Source organism: Mauremys mutica, chromosome 7 (assembly GCF_020497125.1).
Source record: "Mauremys mutica isolate MM-2020 ecotype Southern chromosome 7, ASM2049712v1, whole genome shotgun sequence".
Classification (NCBI taxonomy): Eukaryota; Metazoa; Chordata; order Testudines; family Geoemydidae; genus Mauremys; species Mauremys mutica.
Window position 1 is genome coordinate 4,617,723 of NC_059078.1, and position 26,741 is coordinate 4,644,463.

Consider the following 26,741-nt stretch of genomic DNA (forward strand, 5'->3'; position numbering starts at 1 on the left):
ATTCTAGTAAAGTTATGTCTGTAGCAATTTCTCTAAATTTACTAAGTTTTCTAGATATAAAACCAGCTATAATTTTTTGCATCAAAATTCCAATATTTGTCTCCCCCAATCTCAGATTTTGTCACAACAGCTTTTAAATGCTACCTCAATGAAATAAAAAGATGCTCATTTAAGCATTGCTGATAAGTTAAATTGAGATGTAGTTTGTTGTCATGAAGGAAGTAGCCTGATAGCGTGCAGATTGAGTTAGCCATTTCACCAGACAGACAGGATTTACTCTGCTAGGATTATGAGCTGCCATCTTTTGTGAATTAATAGCCTCAACGTCTTCACACTTCTCTGATGTGGGTGACGTCTATCAGCACAAACTCCTAGGGGCTAACTAATTAATCTCAACAAATATAACTAAAATTATACTAAATCCACCAGTGGAAACAAAACAAAATATTCAGTGTAGGTGTGGCCAAGGAGGGATCCCTAGGCAGTAGCTTTGTTCTATGGAAAATGACTACATTAAGACACTTTTCACTCTCTTTTTGCATTTACTCAAGTTTCCTGCTACATGAGTTCTTGCCAAATCCCTCACAAATAGAGCAGGGTTTAAATCTCACTCTGTTTACAACTCCCAGGGGAACTGTGTGGTCTTGAAACAATTACGGAGGCTGAAAGAGCACAAAACCACAGTAAATTAAAATTTAGTGTTTCTTGCTACTACTTTGGCATTTATATTTGTTTCTAAACCAAACTAACCCTTTCCAATAAGGCACAAAAATATGCAAGTTAAAAAAAACAGAAGTAAGACTTATATGGAAGCAAAGTATTATGTTAAATATAAGATTAATTAAATATTTAAAATTAACCTATGAAAGATGATGTCATTTTACAAGATGTCTTGGGAATGTCTAAACCCACAGATATTCCATCTATTATAGGAGGCATTTTCTACATTTTTCTCGGTATTCTGTAGTTAAATATATTGATAGCATTGCCTGTCAGAATGACAACATAGATTCATAACGTAACATTTCAATTAACTGCAAGCAATACTTAATTTGGCAGGAGCTTGGAATCGTTTTGATTAGAAATCTGCTGAACAGGTACTGTGGTTTAGAATGTATGTTACAGTACTGGGGCTAACTTTTTCTATTTTGTTCAACATAAAAATTCCCATTTGCCATCTATCTACCTATTACCTGACCCCAAACTGGTTTTTCCCTCCCTGTGACTCCATGCATCCAGCATGGAGAGTGAAACAGCAGGTCCATTTAGAGTTGATGCTGCCTACGGATTAGCTAGTGTGTGTTGGCTCCGAGGTGTGGGGCAGCCTCCCCAACATGGAGAATTAGCACATCACCTCCATGACACATTTAGTCTCCACCAGCCTACGGCAGAGGATCTAAAGTGCACCCCAACCTTGGGTCTCTCATTGTAGCGCACTATCAACACACCAATAGGCTGGTTTCTATCTATTTTGACAGATTATGCCCCATCCTTTCTGTCCCTCTGGGCCAAGATCGATTTGATTAATATGAATACACTACTAAAGGTTTTGTATCTGCTGTTTTCAATTCCACATCTAGTGCCCATAAAATAGCTTTACAATTTTAACAGATATATCAAGGCTTTTTTTTAATAGACGGCTGCTCTCAAATTTCCTCGAGTAGACTGCAAGCTGACAAACTGGCTGGAGGCCTTAATTTGCCAGTTCTGCTCAGATATTTTATTACTTTTCAATTATGAGCCAGGGTGCACTGTCAATCTTGTTGTTCAGCAAAGAGGATTCTTTCTTAGCCTTGAGTAACCCAACTAGAAGTTTTAAGGGCCATTTCCCTCTTTTTTTTGTTGAACCTCTTTAAACGGATCTGCTAGAAAATATGTAACTATAAATTACTGCTACTTTCTCCCTTTCACACTGACCTGGGATACCCTTCAATTTCTGTTCACGAGAGGGACCTGGGGCAGATCCTCAGATGGTGTTAATCTCATAGTTTAACTGACTTCAATGGAGCTAAGGATCTGCTCATGGTTTTTGAGACCTCTCTGATCAAATATAAGTTTACAAGCAATCTACACCCTAGAGCAGAGGACCGATACAGGTCCCTAGGCACAGCCCACAAAGTTAAGTGATCAGTAGCCTCTTGCCAAAGTCCACTGTACTGTGGTAAATTGAACCCAAAGATACTTATACTTTAACTAGTCTTTGCAAAGCAATGCCTTACCCAGCTCCCAAGTATGTACCCACTAGAAATCCTCTCTATCACCCCAAAGATCTGACTGGCTCAAAATGACCACATGAAGAGACAGTTACCGTACATGGTATTTTATGAGCTTGACTGACCAAGATGTATTCCAAAGAAAGGCAATTTGCATGAGTTCTGCTCATTAAAATTATTGAAAATGTGACCATTTCTGGCACAGAACGTAAGCTTCACGACAGAAGTCCTCATCATGGCTCAATGCTGCAGCTCTCATCTACACAAAACCACTCATCATGTCCAGTAATAGTTTTATGTAGGTAGACTGCAGGTTTAGGTGCGCACAAACCACCATCTTGGATCTAAATTCAGAAATGAGGAAATTATGCTTTCAAGAGGAGGTCTTTCATGAAAATCAAATGGGATTTGAATTGGAGATGTCTTTGGAAAATGATTCTATTGCATGTTACGCACACACATATTTAACTTAAATAAAAATATTGTACTGGTCTAGCTGCTCAAAATTCTCTGGACCATTTAGGATATGTCTCGGTAGATAAAATAGTTACAACCCTACACTAAGCTTGCCTTCGCTCACTGAATTATTTTACATTACAAAATAAATGCACCACTCAATCTGCACTTTGTTTTTGTATCTTGATTTTTTTTTAAATTATTCCTAAAGCTGAATTTTAGAAGCCAATTATACTAAAAACATTTACCCACCTAGGAAAAAGCAAAGCATAAATACATTGCCTCAACCGCCTCAGACAGGCATTCAAGATTTTAAAGTAACAACATCTGCATGTAAAATAATGATTTCCTATATAAAACAGCCATCTTTCAAAATAAAAAATTTGTATCGCTTGAACGTGCCTTTACGCAAATTACAAAATAAAGGTTGATGGCTCAAACTCAGACCCAAACTGTACATATAATTTGTAGACACTTTTAATAAATCAGTTGTTGGCCTTATGACTCTAATCTGTTCTCATAACAATGATAATTAAATACAAAGAAAAAGAGAGTGTTATGTGCTGTTTCTGTAATTTACAATCCCTTTCCAAGGTGCTTTGCCAAGTTAGTTGGCACTTCTTTATTCAAGGCCCCAAGACAAAATTATGCTACTGGCCAAAAAAGTTGTTTTACATCTTAGACTGTGAGTAAAGTTATCCTGGCATCACAAACTCTATTAACCTTCTTTCTTGAACACTATATGCTGTAGTCTTTTATGCTAAACTTTGAAATTTACATGATTGCCCTTCTTAATACAGTTCTCTTATTGCAATTTTATTTTATTCCACTTGTAGCATTACAAAAAACTGGCATGTCTATCTTGTCTGCCTTAGCTATGTGTACTGTGATTCTCTGTCAAACACATATTTTGTATATATGTTTGAAGTCATAGTCTTAAAAATCTGTCAGTGTCAGTAAGACATAGATATTAAAAAAAAAAAGGAAGAAAAAAATGCCCCACCACTCTGTTCTATTAGGGCAGTCCTTCTGTTATTTACGACAGTCAATTAAAAGCAACAGACAAAAAGGTCAAACATCCCTTTCTTGCTATTTGTGTTTTTGTTTCCCCTCCCCCCCACCCCCCCGTGTCGTTTGCTACAGTAAGAATTTAGGCAGATTTTGTTAAGACTGCTGCAGTTCACAACTGGGGACAAGCTCCATAAAAGAATTCTTGTTATAAAAGGCTATGGGTAGCCATTTTATTGTAAGAATTTCCAACTCCAAATTATTTATTTTCAGTAATGAGTGACTTTGTTTGAGTACCAAGGGCAACTGAACAGCCAGTAAATTTTACAACACATTTGTTTATAAAACTGTAAATTAAAAGGTGACTTTGTGTCCTACTCATCTGGAAAATGTGTACTTGTCATATCTGCTTGACATTACAAGAATGAAGATGTGGTTTGGACGGTAACAAACAATGACACTAGTCAACCTCATCAAGAGACATGAAATAAAGGAATGACAATGATTGATGGCAGCTATTCATTTACAGATATTTCTAGAAGAGTCTTTATTGGCATGGTCAGACTACAACGCTAAGTTTTTCAGTAACTTAACTCTTCTTCAGCTATGCACAACAGTGGGAGAGAGGGCAAGCAGAACTGCAGGCGAACTCCCTGCTCATTGTGTTGTGCCACACAGTTGACTGCATGCTTTGAGGAATAGCTAAATTTCTTCATGGTCTCATAGATTAAGCAGAACTTACAGAGACTCTCAGAATGACTACTTGTTAACAAAACACCAAAAGAAAGTGCCTAGGAACTGAGATTTGCTTGAATCTGCAGAACTGAAAACACTAGCTCACACTGCTAGTGTTCTAGTCAAATAAATAAACAATTAAATTAAATAGGACTTCAAGCACCATATTGTTGTTTCTTACTGAATTGCTGGCAATGATATTTGTGTCCCTTCTTTATGTACGATATAATGTTGCCACTGATCAAAAGTCAATCCAATTAATATTTCATATTTTACCACGATTATGTCCCTCTCTGCAAACACTTATGCATGTAGCTTTACTCACCTAACCCATCGAGAGCAATGGGACTACTCAGGTGAATGAAGTTACCTACATGCCCAAAGTTACAAGAGCTCATTTTTAGTATTGTTACTGTTGTTTTAAATAATGAGACTATTCTGTCGTGCTTTTTCTTATTTGGTTTTACTTTTCCCTCTACTGGATATGAAAACATATTTTACAACTTCATTTTAAAGATTTAATAGTGAGTAAATCACTTTACTGTAAATTATTAATTATACTATATCTTGAAATTAAATCTAAGTTATTCAAGAATCAGTAGTTAAGTGAATTACAGTTTATAATATGTGATAAAACCAAGTGGTTCACAGAATAAGTAAAAATTAGATTTTAGAGAAAAGCTAATTCCAGGATAAAACATGGGTTTTTTAACTGTTTTTAAAAATATTTTGAATTAATGATGGGGAAATATACTTTTTTTTAAAATAAGTCATTCATGCTTTTTAAAGCACAAAAAAGCGATTTATAGTCTAATTTTAAATTCATGCAAGTTATGTGAGAAGCGAATTAATATTTTAATACTGCATTCCTGATATGTAGCATCTGCAAGTTGACAATACAAGAAGCCATAGTGTTCTCATGGGATTTATATATATATATATTTATATATATAATAAAGCAATTAAAGCACATCAGACGCAAATTCATTCATTCTTTCTTTAAAAAGTGTTGAAATCCTTAATTTTTACCAAGTCAACATTGTATGGCAAAGTTGGATCAGAATCCTCATCAGACATCCAAAAAATTTTAAAAGATAAAAGAAAAGAAAAAGTAGTATCTGCTAAGAAGGGGTAAAGAAATGCTGCCTGCAACCTGGGGGTACATTTATGCAAGAAAAAAAGGAGTATTGTTTAATGCTCAGGAGGGTAGATACCACCTGCTCCTTCTCATAATTGCATTCAAAATACTCCAAATACATATTTGCCAGCTCTCATGACCAACAGCTTCTACTCCCTCTTAAGTAAAGTATGCACTCACCATGTGTTTGCGGAACAGCATTTTAAACATGAATAAAGAATTAGTACAGTGTCTATTTTATTTAAGACTGAACAAATAACTGAGGAAAAAAATTTTATTCCACAAATTTAAACTATTATCTTTCTGTTTAAATAGGTATCTTTACGGGACAATAACAAAAGGAGGATAAAAAGCTCTTATAGCAATTTTCTTAAATGATTATATTTTAAAAAGCATTTCTTTGATATAAGAATGACATTGGAGACCACATGCTAAACATTCCTGTATATTTGTTTTGGGGACTAGGAAGAGTCCCTACTGTGACTAAACTATTTTAACGCAGAGTGGATTCTCTTTCCTGTCCGGAAATATATACAGTAAACCAAGAGCTACAGTTTGCTTTCAGAATAACCCACTATTGATTGTACATGATCAGAAACTGTCAAACCATGAAGCCTCACGCTTGGATGGGCACGGAATGTCTTTCTGTTTTGGGTTTTGTTTCTCTGAAGTACACCTTGTCTTGCTCAGTTAGGCCTCTTCAGGTTTACTACCCTACCTTTCTATGCTTTGAGGTGTCCATGGTTACCCCCACACTGCTGGTGCATTACACCATGCTAATAATTGGAACGGAAAAAAATGAGAGAGTGCAAAATGATCTGTTTTCAGGCATTAAGCAGTCAACTAGATGTAAATTCCATGAAACAAAAAAAAAGGTATTATTTACAGATTTATTGTGATGTTAATATTTACATCTTGGGATGAAAAATAGGAAATGTTAATGATTGGCTTTACTAAGAGGATCACTTGATGCCAATGTGAAAGCCAGGGAGAGAAGGCAATTATGCAAACATCACATGCATCCTAATTTCAGTATGGAAACTTACATTTCAAACCTAAATTCAGGAAAATAACATGGAAAGTTTTACTACAAAATCTAAACATGAGAAAGATTTAAGTGAAAAATAAGCACATTGCATATGTCAGATAATCTAGTCTGATTATCTGAGCTGTGCTAGCTACAGGGAAGCACTTACCCTTGAGTCCAGCTAGAAGTTAGCAGGGTAAGAAGGAACAAACCAGAATAACATAAAGACTAGCAACAAGGCTCAGGAAAGCAGACAGGAACCCTAACCTAGCGCTAAAGTACTCGGGTTCAAGCAAAGAATGAAAAAGAAAACTTAAAAAAAATCCCCCAAAACAACAATGACACTTACAGCTGAAAATTTCTTATGAAGCTCAATAAACCTAGCCATTTATTATGGTGGAACAAACAATTACAATTCTCAGAACAGCCAGCTCTTGCTATATGATGTGATTAACAGCCATTAAATATAAACACACATTAAAAATGAAGTATAATCACAAGTGGTATGTAAAACAATTACTGACCAATCTTTAACGTTTAAAAGAAATTTTTTTCAAAAAATGAAAGCTGAGTATGATTTTTTTTGGTTTAATGTACTACTGACATAGAATGGACAAAGATTGGTGCTCCCATACAAGTGACCACTTTTATGAAGCTTAATATATTGCCAAAGGGTGTAATATATCCTGGCAGCATTATTAACTACAGTACTGTACATCATTTCAACAGTAAACAAGCATGGCTTTGGGATTTTTCGCTTATAAATGCAAATATTTGAGAAAAAGTATAGCTTTGTGTTAGTGTATTTTTTCCTTTTAAATTGTAGCAAAACAACAATAAAAAAGCAGAAATTCTCAGTCTAACAGGTGCTGTTTCACCCACGTAAAAGGGATTGTAGAGTCATACACAAATTAATGAATAGCAGGATCTATTTTTTTCCAATATTTAAATTGCACAAAAAATATACTCCACCCTTGCTTAGAGCTGTTTGTTTATTTCAAAGTCAAGTGTTGCTAGCCAGTTAGAAGACAAGTTGAGTAATGCATAAAGTTTATATTTGCTAAGTCAAATTATGTGGGAACCAAATGAATTCAGTATTACTCCCAAGTTTCCCCACTGCAAAATGTGTTGTTCTCAAGTTTCTGTTTAACAGACAGCTACATAACAAGACTGGAGTGTTGGATTTGTGTGTGCGCGTGTGTGTATAACAGAAAACAGTTCTATCATCTTTAAGCAGCTTACTCTGCCCATGAAAGCAATAACAAAACAACTTATAGAGACACTGCTTTAACATTTACTTTCTTGCAAGTGCTTCGTTTGCCAAGAACTTTACACTATAATAAGCAAGAAAAAAAATAAGATCTGCAAGGTATATACTTAAATGCACAAGAATAAGGTGCTTAACAGTAGTTCTTACCTTTCTGCAGGCAACACAACGAATAAAACAACCCACCCCCAGCAAACAAAAACCCCTTTTAAAATGCAATACTTGATTTATTATAAGTTAAAAGATTTAATCCAGATCTCTATCTATAACCAAAACACTTGACTGTAAACCTCATGTGTGCATGAAGGACTCACTTCTGCTTTTTATGACTTAAGCTGCATGTATTTTACTACTCAATGATCTTTTAAATGAGCGCGGTATTCTGTCCACAGAACATATACTAATTTATAGGCATAAAAAAATAAGCTACTGGTCCTAGCTCCTTACTGCTGCCATTGGCAGAGAGCAGCTGAAATGCGCGGATGAATCTGGGCTCTGACATGTTTTCTGCTTTCCCCTAGTCGCTTGTGTAGGAGGATCCGTTCATCTAGATGCTATGGAAGAAATATGCAGGAGTTTGACTGGGTTCCCGACTCTGCACTTTGGAATTACCCTCTTGAAGAGTTTTTTTTGTTTTTTTAGCAACTTTAGCAGTAAGGGGCTCCAATGACAGCAAAAGTTGTGTGGAAACCATTCTGCCAACGAGTCTTGGTGGTAGCGTAGAGGCCAAAGGCTTCAGATTTTAGGCTGGTGAGGATGGAACAAGGACCTGAGAAGAACAGAGGGCACTGCGTGGACGGCTCTTTACTCTAATTGATCACAGAGGATGAGTTTAGGGATCTAAGATCCTGGCTTCTTTAGTTGGGAGGAGGGAGGAGAGAATCCAGCCTCAGTGGAAGAATGAGAAGGAAAGCGCAAGTTCAAACTTGTGGAGTTTCTATACCTTTATGTATGGATAGTATACGGGAATATACAGAGCATGGGAGAATGAAGGTGCATGACCCAAGTCTTTGATGGAGGGTTGTGTAATGGTTAGAAGAAGCTAGGTCTCCTGTGTTCTGTTCCTGACCCTGCCACTCACTCACAGGCAAATCGCTGAACCTCTCTATCTCAGTTTACCTGTAAGTACAATGGGTACAGTACTGCTTACTCAGCCCCTTGGTTGCGTATGCTGAGGTCACACAGGATAGGATGCGGGCCCTGACCATGGCCGGAGTGTGGCTCTTAGTCATACCCCTTGATACCCTCTGTCTTCAGTTCCTGTAAGGTTGTGGGAAAGGCCTACTGCAAACACCTTTGATTAGTGTATATTTGTTAAGGATAAAGGTGTTTGAGAACGGGGACCTGCAAACGTGTGGGCCAGACGCCCTCCCCAAATATGGCCCCGTTGTGCTACTCTAGCAGTTGGCATAGTCAGCTCTTATGCCAGGTCTGATATAGGGTTATGTTGGGAAGAGAAGGGCTGTGTCCAGAGTGATGCCAGTCGATAGCAGCCCCTTACAGGCTGCTACCAGCTAACCTACTTTGCAGTAGCTCTGAGGTTGCCCTAAAATATGCCACAGCTGGCATTGAACCAGCCCTAGCATAAGGGAGCCACACTCAGCTCCTTGCTCCACCCCTCTTCCTTGCTGCTCACTTACGATACTTACAAAAATGGCTACTGACCAAAAAAGTTTTGCCCCACAAACGGATGCAAAGAGGACAAGATTTTGAAGAACCTTTTGACAAAGAATTTGGGTGGGTGAAAATATGATCCTTGTGATTGCATCAAGATCACCATGTCCCAGACAGGTCTATTGAAGAAGCACAAGACATATGAGTTAAATTGCCCAACATGTAAGATGCTCCTTTTAGCCAGTTATCTCTTTCATGGCCCCATGCCATTGTAGGGTCCAATCCTTCAGTCCATAGTTAAGTCAATGACTCCGTAGGTCAATGGGAATTTTGATTCTGTAAGGTCAGAAGCAGGACCACAGAAGGGAAAACACTTAATATGCATTGACCAAGCTGTATCATGCTATGTTCTCATGGATGTTATAAGGGGACACAAGCTATGCAGTGCAGAACAGAGTCCAAAATATGCAAGGACGTGAAGCACAGTAAAAAAGGTCCAATAGTCCATACGTCCTACATGTCCCACAATTGTATTCTATGGGGATGGAAAATATAGTTCTTATAAATCCCGAGACTAGTATATTAAATCCTGATTTTCTTAAAAAAGCCCAAATTATGTTAACCCTAAGTATATTTCAGCTTATATGGAAAATATAGTTCTAAATTCCTTGATCATGTCAAAATATTCAAAACAATTACAGTTCTGTAGATACTATTTTAATTGCTCCTCAATTTTAAATGTAAAGTTGATTTAATTAGAAGATTTTCTTAAGGAATTTACGATCTTTTCCTTATTTTACCTAATGGTTTCAGTCTCTTCTTGATGCACATGCATCATTCTTGTTGAAGTTAAAGGGAGATACACGTCCACAATTAAAAGCTATGAAAGGTGGTACTAAGATATGTTCAAGAAAAAATGCGCACCTCGTTCATCCTTTTTTACTTGTGTTGGCTTCTTATGATTGTTTAAATAATGGATTTTTTGTTTAGTTTAAAATCAGATCACATTGACAAGACAAAAAGAATCATGCTAAATATAAAATTAAGTAAACTATGAACAAACACACAGTGTGTGCAGATAATCAAGAGTTATAAGATGAAAATTCCCACCTACCTGATCTGTAAAAGCAACCTATTAAAAATACCACATACTTTCCCATAGTTTAAGTTTTCAACAAGGAGCCTCCTTTTGTGGGTGAGTTTTGCACCTTCACAATTGTATCTATGTTTTTGAATGTGCAATTGAATTGTGGGTGTAAATCTGTGCACTTGCACCTCTAGGCACCTGATCTTTGGTGCAAATCAAGTTCGCTGATCTGGACCTGCAACTTTCTTCTTGTGGATGGAAAAAGCATTCCAGTAAAAGTATCAAGTATTGCACTTTAAGATACTCATTTTACAATTTCCTCTCATAATTTGTTTCTTGGGTTTGATTGTGGGTAAAACACAAGGTTAACTGGTTATGAATTCACTGAGGTAAAAGCAGCTTAGAAATCACAAAAAAAATATTTCAAAAAGTTGGAATTTTGTGTCTGAATATTTATTCACATCAGTGCAGAAACTCTTTCCATCAGAGACTTCTGCTGTCTAGGAGAACTTTATTTACTTACAAAATTGAGAGATTGGGGCATCTAGCTGGGGAACATTTCCTCCCTTAGCATTAAGCTTTTGAACTTGGGTTGGTGGCACAGGTTTGTGGGACTGGCCGGTGGCCCGGTACATGGCTTGAACCCACAGGATACGGTCCTGTTCATCATCGCTTGCGAAAATCACTGTGTCTCCTTCTTTCACTGCATTGAAAAATGTTCTGCCACCCTCCAAACCTGGCAGGAGAAAAAACAAAACATTTTAACGTGGTAACAGAGATTCACAGAGCTTAGCAGCAGAACTGATCATCCTGCATAATACAGGGTGTAGAATTTCACCCAGTGATTCCTGCTTTCAGCCCACTGAGCCAAAACATTCCTTTTAAAAAGTAACATCCAATTTTGATGTAAAGACTGCCAGTGATGGAAAATCCACCACCTCCCTAGGTGACACATTGGATAGCTATATCAATGTGTGTGTATCAGCTGCTCTCAGTTACTCCAGTATAACTTGATTGACGTTAGAGTCAACAAGTTGCGTTGGTGTTGTTGGGAGCACGTGTGTCAAAGGGTTTAAGAAACTTTTCAAATGGTTTGATCTTAACAGTCTAATGGAGCATTAGATTGTTTTTACAGAAGCTAGATGTCAGTTATATGTAACATTTACCAGCCCTTCTCTTGACCCCAGGTGTTTGGGCTTGGTGCTGTAGTCCTTTTTCAAGCAAAAACTCCCGCTAACTGCCGTGCCCTTAATACAACCCCTGACCAATTCTCATCTTGGAAACGAGACTTGGGGTGGGGACAGGGCTTCATGAATTTCTCTTTTCCAGAGGGTGCATGTTTGTTTCTTTCTCGCTCCCTGATTTGGGGCCAGATTCTGACCTCAGTTACAACGTGTAAACCTGGAGTAACAGAATCAGATCCTTAGCAGCTGTTTTCCAGCTACTTGCTGAAGCCCATGTAAGAGGGACGAATACCTGCATTCCTCTGTCTACAGTAATCTCGATCCGTACAATCCCAGCCCCACTGAAGCCAATGGGAGTTTTACCATTGACACCGCTGTGGCCATGATTTCAGAGTGGAGTGGTCCTTCCTAGTTCTTCACAAAGCTGAGCAGGTCATCTTTGGAGAACAGCTCAGCTCCCAACAGCCCAAAGCGGCACATCCCATCTGCTCAGATTGGAATGCAGTGCCACAACTCATCACAGAGAATCAGATCCTGATGCTGAGTAGCACTGTCCTTGACGAGTGGTCCCATTGAAATCGGTAAGGTGTGGTGCTACTCAGCATGAGAAAAGGGATCAGGAAGTGGACTATTGTGTGTACAAGAGAGGCCCTGGAAAAGCCGGATCAGTGAAAATGATACTTTGGTCTTGTATTTTTTTTTATGATGAAAACAGGTACATTGGTTGGCATAGGTGTGTGTGTGTGTGTGTGTGTGTGTGTGTGTGTGTGTGTGTGTGTGTGTGTGTGTGTGTGTGTCACTTAGTGGAGAATAACTTGAAGGCTTAGGCTGGGATTTTCAAAGGAGACTCGCTCAGTTAGAAACTTAGTTCCTATTGGTTTTACTGGGAGTACCTAACCTGCTTAGGTTCCTGTGAAAATGCCAGCCTCTGTGCCATTTAGAAAGACATTTGATAATATTTCATCTTCAGCTGGTTTCCCCAAATCAACTTAGAGGCTGTGTGGTTTTCAAGTTTTGAATAGATAACAATTGGCATAAACACAAAGATATGTATAAGACAACCAGTCATGGCTTAGCTACAAAGACAGAAAGAAAAGGATCTGATTTGCAGCTATATTTTTCAGTTCCATAAATGTGACAAGCTTTATCTCTTAGCAAAAACCTGTCACCTTTCCTCATACCTGGCTGTGGGTCAGTGTAGTCCACTGTGTATCCGTCAAGTTGCAGTAGTTCCTGAGGCTCAGCTTTTTTCTCCCGGTAACTGCACATAGCAAACGTATATTGACTAACCTGAAGAAAACCACAAAGCTAAGATGGCACCATGCTACCACAACAGGGAGATTCAAAGTGTAAATGCTTACAAATGATGTTCAATAACTGGAGTTTTGCACAGGGTACATCCTCATTTACTGATCGAGAAGGAGATTTTATTTTCTTATTGATCGTTGCCAGACTATGACTTGAACATGCTTAGCAAAACATTTTCTTACACATTCTTTTACAGCTGATTCCTAATTCTCTGCACTGATACATATGTTTTTTTATTTCCCCAAAAGAGGAAGCTACATGCTTTATAAACTCTATCATTCATCTCAGACAAGTGCCAGAGTGACACCCTGTCACAAACAATGTGAGCTAAATTGCTAGGTGCCAGTCATATTAGAGCAATCTTAAAATCCCACTGATCTCTGCAGTTGTTGTCATCAGTGCTGTAAATGGCAGCTCTCACTCCTCTGAGTTACCATCTGTATGACATGATACATTCAATGTCAAGTTCTTGATGGAAGCCTTTTCAGCTTCCGGGATCTCCGTCAGCTCTCAAATTGCCTTTAGGAGGCCATCAGGCTGCATCAAGACCCAACTTGTACTTCACATTTTAAAATCTGGAATGTCTGAAAGAAGACTGTTAGAAAGCAAAGGATTCTCCGTGCTTTAGGCTAGGAACTTACAGGGAAATTTACTGTCAAATGATTTCAAATGACTTTGTTAAGGTTGTGTCAGAGCCTGGATTCCTTACATAATTTTATGAGTTTAGACATTTTGTTGACCTCTGGATGAAACTTTGACTTCATGTGGTTCCTTAAAACTCTTATATTAATGTATTGTGTTCGTCATTTTTTGGAAGTGCGGAAACATCTTGAAAGACAGTCTGTGTGCAAGTGTTCGCTCTCCACGGCAGCCAAGCAGCTAAGAGATTTGCCTCCAAACTACAGAGACATTGCTCTAGTATAAATATACATGCAGCATATATTTTTGTGGCATCTATCGCTCATAAAATGCTATTTATTTAAAGCTGTAGACATGAAATTACTTGCAAGCAGATTAGATCACTGCTCAACCACTGCTCGATACACTGCTGCCCTCTACTGGTTTGTGTTAAATACTGTCATGCACTCATAAGAATTTTTCATTATGGCAACTTATTCTCAGGAACGGCTCATAAAAATCTACAGCCCACACATTTGTGGGAATAAGATTAAAAGACAGATAATAGTGACCTGTTAAGTTCATTGCTTACTACCACCACTAAGAATACTGAGCAACAACCAACAGATATTGTTTTCAGTCGCATACTAGACATAAGCATTTGGCATGAACTTTGATTGAAATTATGTACTCAACCTTCCTAGCTATTCAATAATTAAAAAGACTGTAAAAACAACAATACACTTAAAATTAACCTTAGTGCCCACAAACACAGAATTTAGAGCACTCTTGCATTTATTTTTCAGTCAGTTTACATATACTTTACATTGCTGCCACCTCCTGGACAAATTGCGGAATTTATTACTGATTATTTACTATTGGCAGCTCTCAATTACTTCATGAAAATAATGAGAATTGTATTACTCTGCAAGTAGTTACCTTCTGAAATTAGTGATGTCAAGAAAAATTTAATTTTGGAGTGATTCAATTTTAATCCAACATCAACCTCTAGTGATACAACTTGTGTTTATTTCCTGCAACAGTTATAGCAACATACAACAACTCTTCTCTAGTACAGAATAACCTCTCTAACCCAGAAAGTGGGTGCTGATTTTCAGACTCTCTTTATATATATATATATATTGCATCTCAGAGTTCGTGGACACAAAATATTCTTCATTCCCAATAAGAAACCAGCCAAATTAACTAGGTACACACATGTTTTACACACATATAGTCACACTTTTGTCAGTATTTCTAATTTTACAATATTATACAAATAATACCACTACTCTCATTCTACTGATCCAAGGAAACTTTCTTGTTAGAGCTCCAGCTGTGGCTTGGAACATTCTACTTACAAGAATAGAAGTTCATGAAGTATTAAAACATGTATTTGCACTGTTGTTACATATATTATTTTGGTAAGACTAAGGGGTTTTTTTATTACCACCTTTGAACTCCAATAACCTTCCTTTTCTCAGCCTGACATAACCAAAAAAATATTTCCCCATGTTATAGTACTGTAATTGAGATAGAATTTTTAAAAATTCAAGCTCAAATCTTAGTCTACAGGTTTTCATTCATCTCCTATTTGTTTTTTGATCTTTAATGTAGCTAATGATTTATATTGGCGATATAACAGGATTTTGAGCACTTACCATAGGGTTAATTTACATCAGAGAGAGGTTACATGTCATATGGCAGGAAAAGTAAGATGAGTCAAATGAAAACAGAAGTGTCCAAAAGCCACTGTCCTCTGGACAAGTTTAAAATATGATTTATATAGCACTGCAAGTGAGCAAAGGGCTATGCAATAGACAAAGGGTGCCAAGAAATAAGTCCCTCCCTTGAAAATTTACCGTCTAAAGGCACGAGTAAGTACAATGCAAAGTAAAAACAAATAGAATGATTGGAAAGCTTCATGGAATAAGTAGTTTTTAAAAGTCGCTTTGAGGGAGCTGATGGATGTTTCCTGGTGTGCAGTAATTGGTGTCCAAGTAAAAGAGTTGAAAGAAAACACAGGGAACAAGAGGGGCGATACCATAGAAAGAGATGAGGTCAGAGACCTAAAGTTTGTCTACATGGCAGTTGGAGGTGTGATTGCAGCAGGTACAGATACACCCGAGCTAGCTTTAGTCTAGCTAGAGGGAGCACCAATAGCAGTGAAGCGTCCTGGACTTCAGCACAGGTTAGCTGCCCAAGTCCCCAGGATCTTGGGTGGGCTTGTGCAGCTTGCGCTCAAGCCCACGACGCTGGGCCTTCACTGCAATTGGTACTGCATTGACTAGATTAAAGCTAGCTTGGGTGCATGTCTACATGCAATCACCTCTCCAACTGCAGTGGAGACATACCTTTAAGTAGCACCGGAACTATAAAGAGCTTTTAAAGGCAGGACAATATTCAGAAGTAGAGAGTTCAGAGGACAGCCTAATGTGGAACTGTGTAATAAAGTTTTACAGTATTGCAAGTAAATGCATTTTCATGAAATCTCACTGAGGTCTGCTCCACACAGAAAGTTACGCTGGTTTAGCTAAAGGTGTGATGTTGTACCAAGTAAGCTTAAACCACTTCAGCTTTGTGTGTGGATACTTTTCCATGGGTTTAAACTGAGCTTATACTGGTGTAGCTTGCCCCATTGTATTATTTAACAGATTCACTTCTACCCCGATATAATGTGACCCGATATAACACGAATTCGGATATAATGCAGTAAAGCAGCGCTCCGGGAGGGGAGGGGGGTTGCAAGTGCCGGTGGATCAAAGCAAGTTCGATATAACGCGGATTCACCTATAACGTGGTAAGGTTTTTTGGCTCTCGAGGACAGCGTTATATTGGGGTAGAGGTGTATAAGCTACACAGATGTAAGCCATGTTCAAACCAGCATAACAGTGTCTGCACGCAAAGTCAAAGACGTTTAAGCTCAATTAGTGCAGTATCCAACCTTAGTTAAACCAGTGCAACTCCTGTGTGTAGATGCAGAGTTGGTTTTCTCTCTTCCATTGGCACTTCTGGGAGTTACTGCAGAAATTCTCTCTGACACCATGGCAAGGAGAATAGGCTTCTAAGAACATAATCATGGAACTCCCATAAAGCTCCCAATGAAGCCAAACTCAGTACGAATACACTAGACACTCTTATTTTGAGGTTCTTGGAAGATGGCATGTCAAGGTCTCACTGGTATCAGATGAGACAGTAATATGCTGTCACTGCTAGTCACGAAAAGTATTAACTGTGAAGGAGCAGTACAGAATATTCACATTTAAAACAGCTCAGGTAGATGAGACGAAGGATTGCAACACAAAAGGAGCTGTCTATGCGCAAGTGCTGGCCCTGAACTATTTACCCCTGGGTTCAGAAACAAGCTGACACCACATCTAGTGATAAAATGTGAATCTTTCTATTCCATGAGGGATGGGATCATCACACTCGGTCTAAGAACGATTCTCTAAAAATTTGCTTACTGGGAGATTTATATTCCAGGTTCATTTCAGAGAGTCAGACTGGGCCATCTGCAGGAATTGAAATGAGTGATTACTATTTTTAAACCCACGGGGATGTCTGGATGCAGCGTTTTTTCTTTGGGGTGTCTAGGTGGGAGAAGTGACTCCTCGTTTCCTGTTGTGTAACCACAGATTTCTTCTCCACGGGATAGCACTGCAGAATTGGATGGAGATTGCACCTTGTCTACATCAGCCCCTAACCTCTCTGAGCTTACCAGTGGTCTACTCTGCATGGAGGTTTGTGAGTGGCCTGCCAGGAGGAACAACTAACACACAAGATTCACTTGACAGCCCGCAAGGTTCACACAGAACCAAAGTTGAGGGGTACAAGTCAGGAAAAGAGGGATGAAAAGGAGACAGAACATGGAGAGGAATATTCCTTTTAGTAAGAAAAAGACAAGAAAGGAAGAACAAAAGGTGAGAGAGAGAAAGGGACAAAGAGAACAAGAAAAGGGAAAACAGAGAAAACAGGAGAAAAATTACAAGGGTCACTAATTTTAGATTGGCAAATTAGATTTTACTTATTCGTTTCACCATATTTCTTCACCAGGTGTATATTTCTAATAATTAATAAACGGGACGGATGTATATTCATGAGTACTGTTTTTAATTGGGGGGAGGGATAGCTCAGTGGTTTGAGCATTGGCCTGCTAAACCCAGGGTTGTGGGTTCAATCCTTGAGGGGTCCACTTAGGGATCTGGGGCAAAATCAGTACTTGGTCCTGCTAGTGAAGGCAGCGGGCTGGACTCAATGACCCTTTGGGGTCCCTTCCAGTTCTAGGAGATGGGTATATCTCCATTATTATTATAATTGCTCCTTAACAACCAAATACACCAATTCTGTCTGACACCACTTTTCCTAGAACTTTGTACATACTTGTTCATTTCTGTACCTCACTTTGAGTTCAACACAGCTTATTCAGTTTCATCCCGGTTCCTCACTACTGAAGGGACAATGAGGAATTCCTAAATGGACCATTTCTATATTAACAACAAATATTTTCTTCCAAGAGGAGAGAGACTGTACTAAAATACTTCCGGCTGCAGTACAGTTTTCTACAGTGACAGAAGACTTCAGTCCTCTGGTTCCAGATAAATATATTGTCTTCCAAGCACTTTATGGACATAAATGAACATAACGGGCACTCTATCTTAACCTAAAAAACACTACAGACCAGAACAAAATGTCAGATATCAATAAATTACTCTTTACATTCAATTTCTAAATGTTTAAAGGTAGCTACATACCACACATAACAAGCACATTCACTTTTTCATGGGAGTTGTGAGAATGTGTTCCCAAGGGCAGATTTGAATCCAGGAAGTCTATGCAAGTAGTGCCACTCACACCAATCTACACAAATAAGAGTTGTGTATTTGGGCCCTTACTGTCAGAATTCTATCGTGATGAGCCAGGATGTCTGTTTAAAGTACTCTGTTTTTATGGAATTATTTTAAGTACTGTTAGTTATTGGGCATTGCCAAATGCTCATTTCATCTGATCTTACCCAGAATCAACTGAGTTTTGCTGAAAGCGGGAGCTGTCACTATTAGTCTAAATTACAGTGAGTTTAGAGACTCTGTCACTAGAACTATAGATCCAGGCACAGACACTGCAACTGTTTGTAATCTACAGCAAGTTGATCTGGTTCCAAAATGTTCTACAAACATCATCAGACACAATCAGTTGAAAATTGCTTCAAGCTACATGGCAGACATGTCATCCAGGTACTGCAAAGTGTTACTTCCCACATGCTGCCAGAGAATCAAAACGGGGTTATCGCGAAGATGACATGACAAAAATAGATTCAGTCTGAAATCTCAAAGTAATTAATTCTCTTGCCCTTAAGAATTACAATTGTGAATTTTCTATTGTAGCCAACAAAACCAACGTGAGTATTAACTCCTGTTCATTTCATTATGTCCTGCAGTGCATTACTGTAGCTATACATGAATTCGAGCTCTGCATGCTCTCAGAATTTTATATTGCCTCTCCAGGACCACAACAGCCAGCTGGTTGAAATGCGCATGCTGAGTACATTTCGCAGAAGCAGCCAGTTAGGAGACATTTTTAAAGTCAGCGATGGGCTCATATACACTAGGATGAATGTGCACTACCTTTTTCAACCAGTCATGGTAAAACTTTGATCTAAAAGCTTTCACTGCTTACCACAGCCACTGGCATTAGGACTGACTTTACCAAGCAGTTTCCTCACTTGCGAGGTTGTTTCCATCCAACCTTAGGGCCATATTCTGCCATCACTTTCACGCTGCATATCTTGGAATTTAAAATGAGGCAAGTAACGAGTCTCTGCCATGTAATTTACATCTAATCAGTATTCTGCTCTTCTGCTGCTCATCTCAAAGGGTGGCACATGCTATAAGGGGGGTGGGCGACACACTCAAGAGAAAATTGTATCTATTGGATTCAGTCCTGTCCTCCAATACACGGAGGTGTGTTAGCAGAGCAAGTACAGGAGACTGTGTTGTGAGACATGTAGTGACACACACCTGCATACTGAAGGGGAGTGTACATTAGAGAGCACAATACACAAAACATAGAAATTGAGCAAAGGAACCATTTCTCCTCTACACACCAGCTAATCATTTATCTATCCATCCATTTAAGTACTTTCATAGCCCTCATCACTGTAATATCTGAGCACTTATACACAGAGAGCCCCAGTAAAAAATGAAAATGATTGTTTTAGCCAAACTATAAATGAATTATTACTCTCCTCTCACATTTTTAAATGTGAGTAAAATCATAACTGCACTTTCACACTGAAGACAACTAAAAGTGGACTTGCCTCCTGGAAAGCATCTCCTTCTGGCTTCTCGTGCAATATCCCATTACTCGAATGGAAGCCACTTTTTATCCCATATAAAACATACCAGATGTGCATCAAGCACTCTAATAAATACTTACAAGCTATGAAACACCCGACCACCTCCTGAACAAAGGGCTAATACATGGCAGCAATCTCAGCCCTGTGAATTTCTCATGTGACGACATGCCTATGATTTGCTCTCCCCTCCAAATGGAGAGGGAAATAACTTAACTGCTCTCAGAACCGACAGCAAAAATTACTTATGGTGAGGCTGATGCTGTACTGGTAGCATACGCTGGACTTGAATGGAGGGGAGAGGAAGAGCAAAGTTGGGGGGAGGAAAAGGAGAGGACAGAAGAAGAGAAGGCAACCATGTTTATTGATTCGTTCAGATTTATGTAAAATTCAAAAATGCCACCATTGGGCATTGTAGTTGTAGCCATATAGGCATCTCCTTGCTCCCATGCTGATCCAACGGCAGGACCACTGCCTAAAGGATCCCCTATCCTTCTCTTGGAGTCCCTTAGAAACATTAAAATTACAACCCACAGATATAAACTCAGATATAAAGTCTAATCCTCCCCACATGGCTAAATATAACCAGGCAGAAGGGAAGACAGGACACCTCTCCCGCTCCCCCAACACTATATATGGTACATAAGACCCATCCTCTCTAGATGTTGTACCAAACGACACAGGTATGTTTCAAATTCCATCTCTTGGTTCTGGAGGTGTCTAGCCTCATGAGTCACCGCTCCCCATCCTTCATTCTCTATATAATTAACCATTATCCCACTCAGTACATTTAGCAGAATCCAGTGAATTACAGGCACCAGTGCCTTTGCTTCCAATCAGTGTTAATACCAGCAGCCATCCTTAGCATCCCATGAAAAGCAAATGACAAACATACGGAGATCAAAATATTTTTATTCAAACTTTACTGCCTGCCGACAAGTTCAATGGGCCCGAGCTGCATCTAAGGGACAGGACAGAGTGCATTTGTTGTTTATATTTCACATACAGCAGAACATTTCACATTAACAAAGTGACATAACAGAGCAGTTGTTACGGCAGCTGGAATTTCTGAGGCGGACTACAGAAGTGCAATTTTCTCAGCGGCTAAATCCTGCTTGCCTTACTCAAGCAAACTGTCCCACTAGGCCAGATTATGATTTTACTCATGCCATTTGAAGAATAAAGACCTAGTATCATTAGAAAACGTGGCCTGGCTTCATGTGTTTAACACCATGCTCTCACATATGGGATGCCCGCATACGTGATTAGTAGTGAGATTCATGCTAAGGAATGCACAAAATCCAAACTCATACAAATAATTATAATGATGTGGAAAGGATCAGAATAAGGACTCCATGTGAGATAAACGGGATTGGGGTTTCTCATTAGATGGGGGGATTAGGGTCCAACCCTGCAAATGCTTATTCACAATTATCCTTCATTTATTTATTTCTAGTTATGGCCCAGACCTTGCTTTCAAAGCAGTGCCAAAGGCACCTCCCCAGAGGACCTTGCAATGAAGGAGAGAGAGTCCCTGGATTAAGAGCTACTTCTCTGAGTAAGGGTCCTGGTTTGGAGAATTCCAGTGCAAAAGAAAAGAAGAGACAAAGTTTGAATTGACAACTATAATTCAATGCTAAAGGATAATCCAATTGTTTCATTGCCAAGTATATTGCCATATGGTTGTTAATTCAGACACAGAATATAATAAAGAAAATAGCACCCTAAAATATTTACCATCAGATTATCTATGCATGTGTTTCTGTGTCTTCTGCACATAAAGAGTCATTAATAATGCTTCGTTCTCTCCCCAGATGCCTTGACATAGTAGTTTCTTTTATCAGCAATTAAGTCTGAAACAGTTTAAGGTTTAGTTTCCGAGAGCCTAGGCCTGTGGCAAGCCGAGTGCCTCCTGCAAGATACCAAGGGCTCCCAATTACCATCAAAACCAATGGGGCTTTGTCGACAGTGACAATGCTAAGCAATCCTCTCACTGCTGGTTTAACACTGGTGCAGTTCCACTGGCTGTGGTGTAAACTGGCATTTTTAACAACGTGCCATAGAATCAGATCAATGTAGGGCTGGACGGGATCTCGAAAAGTCATCAAGTCCAGCCCTTTGGCTGAGGCAGAATCAGGTGTTTGGCCAACTTGTTCTTAAAAACCTCTGGTGACAGGGATTCCACAGCCTCCCTCAGAAGCCTATTCCAGAATTTAGAATTAGGAAGTGTTTCCTAAATCTCCCTTGTTGTACATTGAGCCCATTACTTCTTGTCCTACCTTCAGTGGACATGGAGAACTGATCACTGTCCTCTTCATAACAGCCCTTAACATATTTGAAGACTTATCAGGTTCCCCCTTCTTTTCTCAAGGCTAAACATGTCCAGCTTTTTAACCTCCCCTCAGAGGTCAGGTTTTCTAAACCTTTCCTCATTTTTGTTTCTCTTCTCTGGACTCTCTCCAATATGTCCACATTGTTCCTAAAGGGTGGGCCCAGAACTGGACACTGTACTCCAACTGAGGCCTCACCGGTGCCAAGTAGAGCAGGACTTTTAGAAACCGTGTTTTACATATGACACTCCAGTTAACACACCCCAGAATTATATTGTCCTTCTTAGCAACTGTGTCACATTGTTCACTCATTCAATTTTTGATCCACTACAACCCCCTGATCCTTTTCAGCAATAATACCACCTAGCCAGTTATTCACCATTTTGTAGTTGTGCATTTGGTTTTTCCTTCTTAAGTGAAGTACTTTGCCCTTTTATCGTTACTGAATTTCATCTTGTTGAGTTCAGAACATTTCTCCAATGTGTTAAGGTCATTTTGAATTCTACTCTTTTCCACCAGAATGCTTGCAACCCCTCCCAGCTTGGTCCGCAAATTTTATGAGCATACTCTTTACTCCATTATCCAAGTTACTAATGAAAATATTGAATAGTACCAAAGCAGAATGACCTCTTTATAAAGATTTATACACATAAAGAGTGAGCTGTATGACATGGAAGTTGTAATCCACTGTTCCCTCCTTAACGAGTGTTAAGTCAAGCTGCAAAGGCAATGGAATTCAGACTGAAATTTGAAACTTTGTGCAAAATGAGAATCAAATCCAACAGTTTCACACATGGAGTGCAATCCTAACCCTACTGAAAGTTTGTCATTGACTTCAATGGGAGCAAGATTATACCCATTAACTTGATTACTCCTGATCTGCACTGGTGTAAATGAAATCAGAATCGGGCCTTACATTCTCTCTCTCTCTCTGGCCTGGATTCTCTGGTCTAGCCAAGCTGTTCTCAGCACAGGACCATTGCCCAGGATGACTTTTTTCTACCCTAGTGGTTCACTTCAGGGCTGTCCTTACACCTGATGACAGCTCCAAAGGCAACACATGGGGATGGCTACACCCCAAATCCACCCTGGCCACACTTCATTTTATTAGACATGTCCACTCCACTGAGGGAATCATCAGTGGAGCTGGATCTGCTAGGTTTCCAGCTGCTCTGTCTAGCCAGAGTGGATAGAGTCCCGAAGCTGTGACTGACAGACTACGGCTGGTTTATACAACATTTCCAGATGGTCAGTGGAACTGCTTCTCTGACAGTGGTGAAGGATCAAACACTCCAAGACGACACCCTTCCTACCCAGCTGTTGCCCAGACCAAGACTTTTCTAGAGTTTACAGGGTACTTTCTGGACCAACTCACTTAACAAAAAACCCAAACAAGTCTCTGCAGGGTGGCGCCTGCTTTCCGCCTGGTTTGTTTTTGTTTTTTTGGTTTCTTTGAAGGAAACTCAACCATGACTGAACTTACAGATGACACTAAAAGTGGAGGGGTTAAAAAAAAAAAAGTATAGGAAGAAAGAAAGACACTGCACAGTGACCACTAAGGGCTGAATGAGAGGGTGTTCAGCACTGATAACTGGGATGGCTTAAATGCAGAGAGAGGAGATATACATAGGGTGAAATATGGGCCCCATGGTTGACAATGGCAAAGTTTCCATTGACTTCAGAGGAGCCAGAATTTCATCCCACAGGTACAAAATGGAGAATCTGGACCAAACAGCACAAATTACAGTAGAGTGAATTTATTTCCTCTTATCTCAGTGTATTATCCTGCCCTAATATTACTTCCTCATGTTACCAAACAGCACGGTAGCTGCAGGAATACTATGGAATTGGATTTCGAGGTTGCAAGCTGACGTATCCTCAAGAGGCTATTTTCCTTCAGAACCTTTGCTCTATGAGAAAGTTGAGAACCCCACGGCTGCCCAAATGATACTTCAGAAAATGTTTTATAAAAAATTCAGATTATTATGAGAACAGATTTAACAATACCACCAATTACTGTTAAAATTCAAATTATTATGAAAACAAACTTAAAGCCACTGATCAGTCTTAAATTTAACACTTATTTTTAGCTGAAATGTTACCTGGACCAGCACAAAGAACCGTTTCTTCCATCTCTTCCAAACGTTTTTACCAATGGCCCATAAGTATCTAGGAAAAAATACAGAATAGCTGAATTCAGTATACACATACTGCTTATTCTCCTATTGCTTTTTAGTGTCATTGCTCCACAGCTCGACTAGGAAGTCAACACAAAACCAGGAAGAATTACAAGGGTCCCAAACTATGCACAGTTAGCAAAGAACACGTCACGTTTGTGATTTCTACTGTCAAAATAAGCTGTAGATAGCAACATAAAAAGCTATTATAGACTCATTATTAATGTCAGAGAACATTTACACAATCTCCAATGTGCTATAAACCTCTTAGATGGAGAACTGGTAAAATGTAAGCAGAAAAATGTGTGTTATGTACAGTAATTGCCTTCATTTCATTATTTGCTAATTCTCAAACATGAAGGGGATGATTCTCCCCTTGCTTACACTGGTGTAAATCAGGAGTAAAACATGTTAAAGGGCTTGATCCAAAATTTGTAGGAGACAATGGAAGTCCTTCCCTAGACTTCAATGAGTGTTGGACTGGGCCTTAAGTGACAGCAGAATCAGGCCCACTGTGATCAAATTTCAGAAGAATATTGATGACATAGTAGGATCCAGAACTAACACAGGCAGGCAATTCCAGAAACCAACCTTCAGGGATTCACGCTATCAGCTCTTTGGGGGATGATTTATTCCAAGAATTTCATATTACTGCCTATTTTGATGGCCACATTTTAAAAAAGCAAAATGTATTTATTTAGCATTACTTTCTCCCCTCTTTAAAAGGAAAAAATAAATAGTAAGGCTGAGCGTAAGTAGCATATGTCATCTGATCTGCTATGAGAGCTGTATAACTTAGAGAAGTGGGCCGTGTGAATTAGGAAAGGACATTTGTGGAGTTATTGACTATAGGCGCCCTTTAACTTTACAGAACAGCGACCGTACAGTCAAGTGGGAAGAGATGATATTTGCAGTGGAAAATCTTGGAAACATTTAGCATTACTTTCTAGCCTTCACAAACCCATTCTGTTGAGGGGAGCTGTCAAACATAAGGGTTACTGAAAACATGAAAAACTGGGACTGCAGAATTCAGACTGACAACTAAATAACCTGGTTGATAAACTTAAGGCAAATTTCTAGGCATCTCCCTGGTTACCATAATTCAGATGACATGAACTCTGTCTAATAAGGAAGTGAATTCATCACCCCTATAAAGGAAGAATTAGGGCTTTTAAAATAATTTTGTGTGTAACCTCTGTGATAAAGCACCTGCTGTAGCTGCCACTGCAATCCATAATAAAGACACTGGCAAAAATAATAGTAGTAGTAGTAATAATAAACACAAAGACATCATCCAGTGCGGTTAACTGGTTTTATTCAATGGGACTGTGGTGTACTGTATCAACATGTTTCTCTCAAGATATCTGATACCTTTGCCTTTTTTCTGCACCAATAAATACAAAGAAAGTAATTTTCTGTTATGCTGGTAGTCCTGTTTGTCAAAAGCGATCCCAGATGAATACGTATTCTTTGCGAATGTATAGGCTTCCATTGTGGTACACACACAATTCCACATAATATGCTAACCTGGGTAGTGGGGTCTTGGTTTATGTTACAAAAACATAGAGCCCAATTCTGATGCCATTGGAGCCAATGAGAAGTTTGTCATTGTCTCAAATGGTAAACTGGGGTTTGACTCTGACTCTTACATAAAATGTGCAGTTTCAGACTTTAGGATGCACCAGCCAATTAACAGCCAGTTAACAGAATCAAGCATCAAAAAGCATTCTAAGAATATAATCAAAAGTCCTGTGAGTTACTTTTGCTTCATGTATAGATGCTGATCTAAGTGGTACTGTAGTTAATGGGAGTTTTTCCATTGACTTTAATGGGAGGTTTCTCATATCCTTATATGGGTGGATACAGGCCATTAGGTGCAAAGGTAGAATGGTTTCTGCCCATTCCTCCCACAGGTAACCCTGTTTCATTAGGCACCCTAAAAGAAATGTTATGATTTAGTATTAGCAAACTTGTGATCTCATCATAAATAGGCAAACAAGTAAAATAAACCTTCTAAAATCCTGGATCCATTTAAGTCAAAGGGAGCTTTGCCATTGGCTTCAGTGGATCCAGAATTTCACACCTGGTAACGTATAAAGGTGTAGGCTCTACACTAAGATTGAGAATCACTCTAGGTCCTTTTGCATAGAGATTTCCTGTTTCAGCTAATTTAAAAAAAAAACCTTAAAATCCCAACTTATAACTGATTTCTCATAATTAAATGCTGTTT

The 26,741-nt window shown here is 38.9% G+C and overlaps 1 protein-coding gene across 5 annotated transcripts in view; it reads right to left on the minus strand.

Moving 5' to 3' along the window:
• CADPS (calcium dependent secretion activator) overlaps positions 1-26,741 on the minus strand; it is a 356,811-nt gene that overhangs the window by 115,855 nt on the left and 214,215 nt on the right. For all 5 annotated transcript variants that reach the window (XM_045025308.1, XM_045025307.1, XM_045025309.1 and 2 more), the window contains 3 exons: positions 24,437-24,503; positions 12,911-13,019; positions 11,069-11,281 (listed from right to left, as the gene is read on the minus strand). In XM_045025308.1, coding sequence (XP_044881243.1) covers positions 11,069-11,281; positions 12,911-13,019; positions 24,437-24,503 — 389 coding nt within the window. The remainder of the gene's footprint in view (positions 1-11,068; positions 11,282-12,910; positions 13,020-24,436; positions 24,504-26,741) is intronic.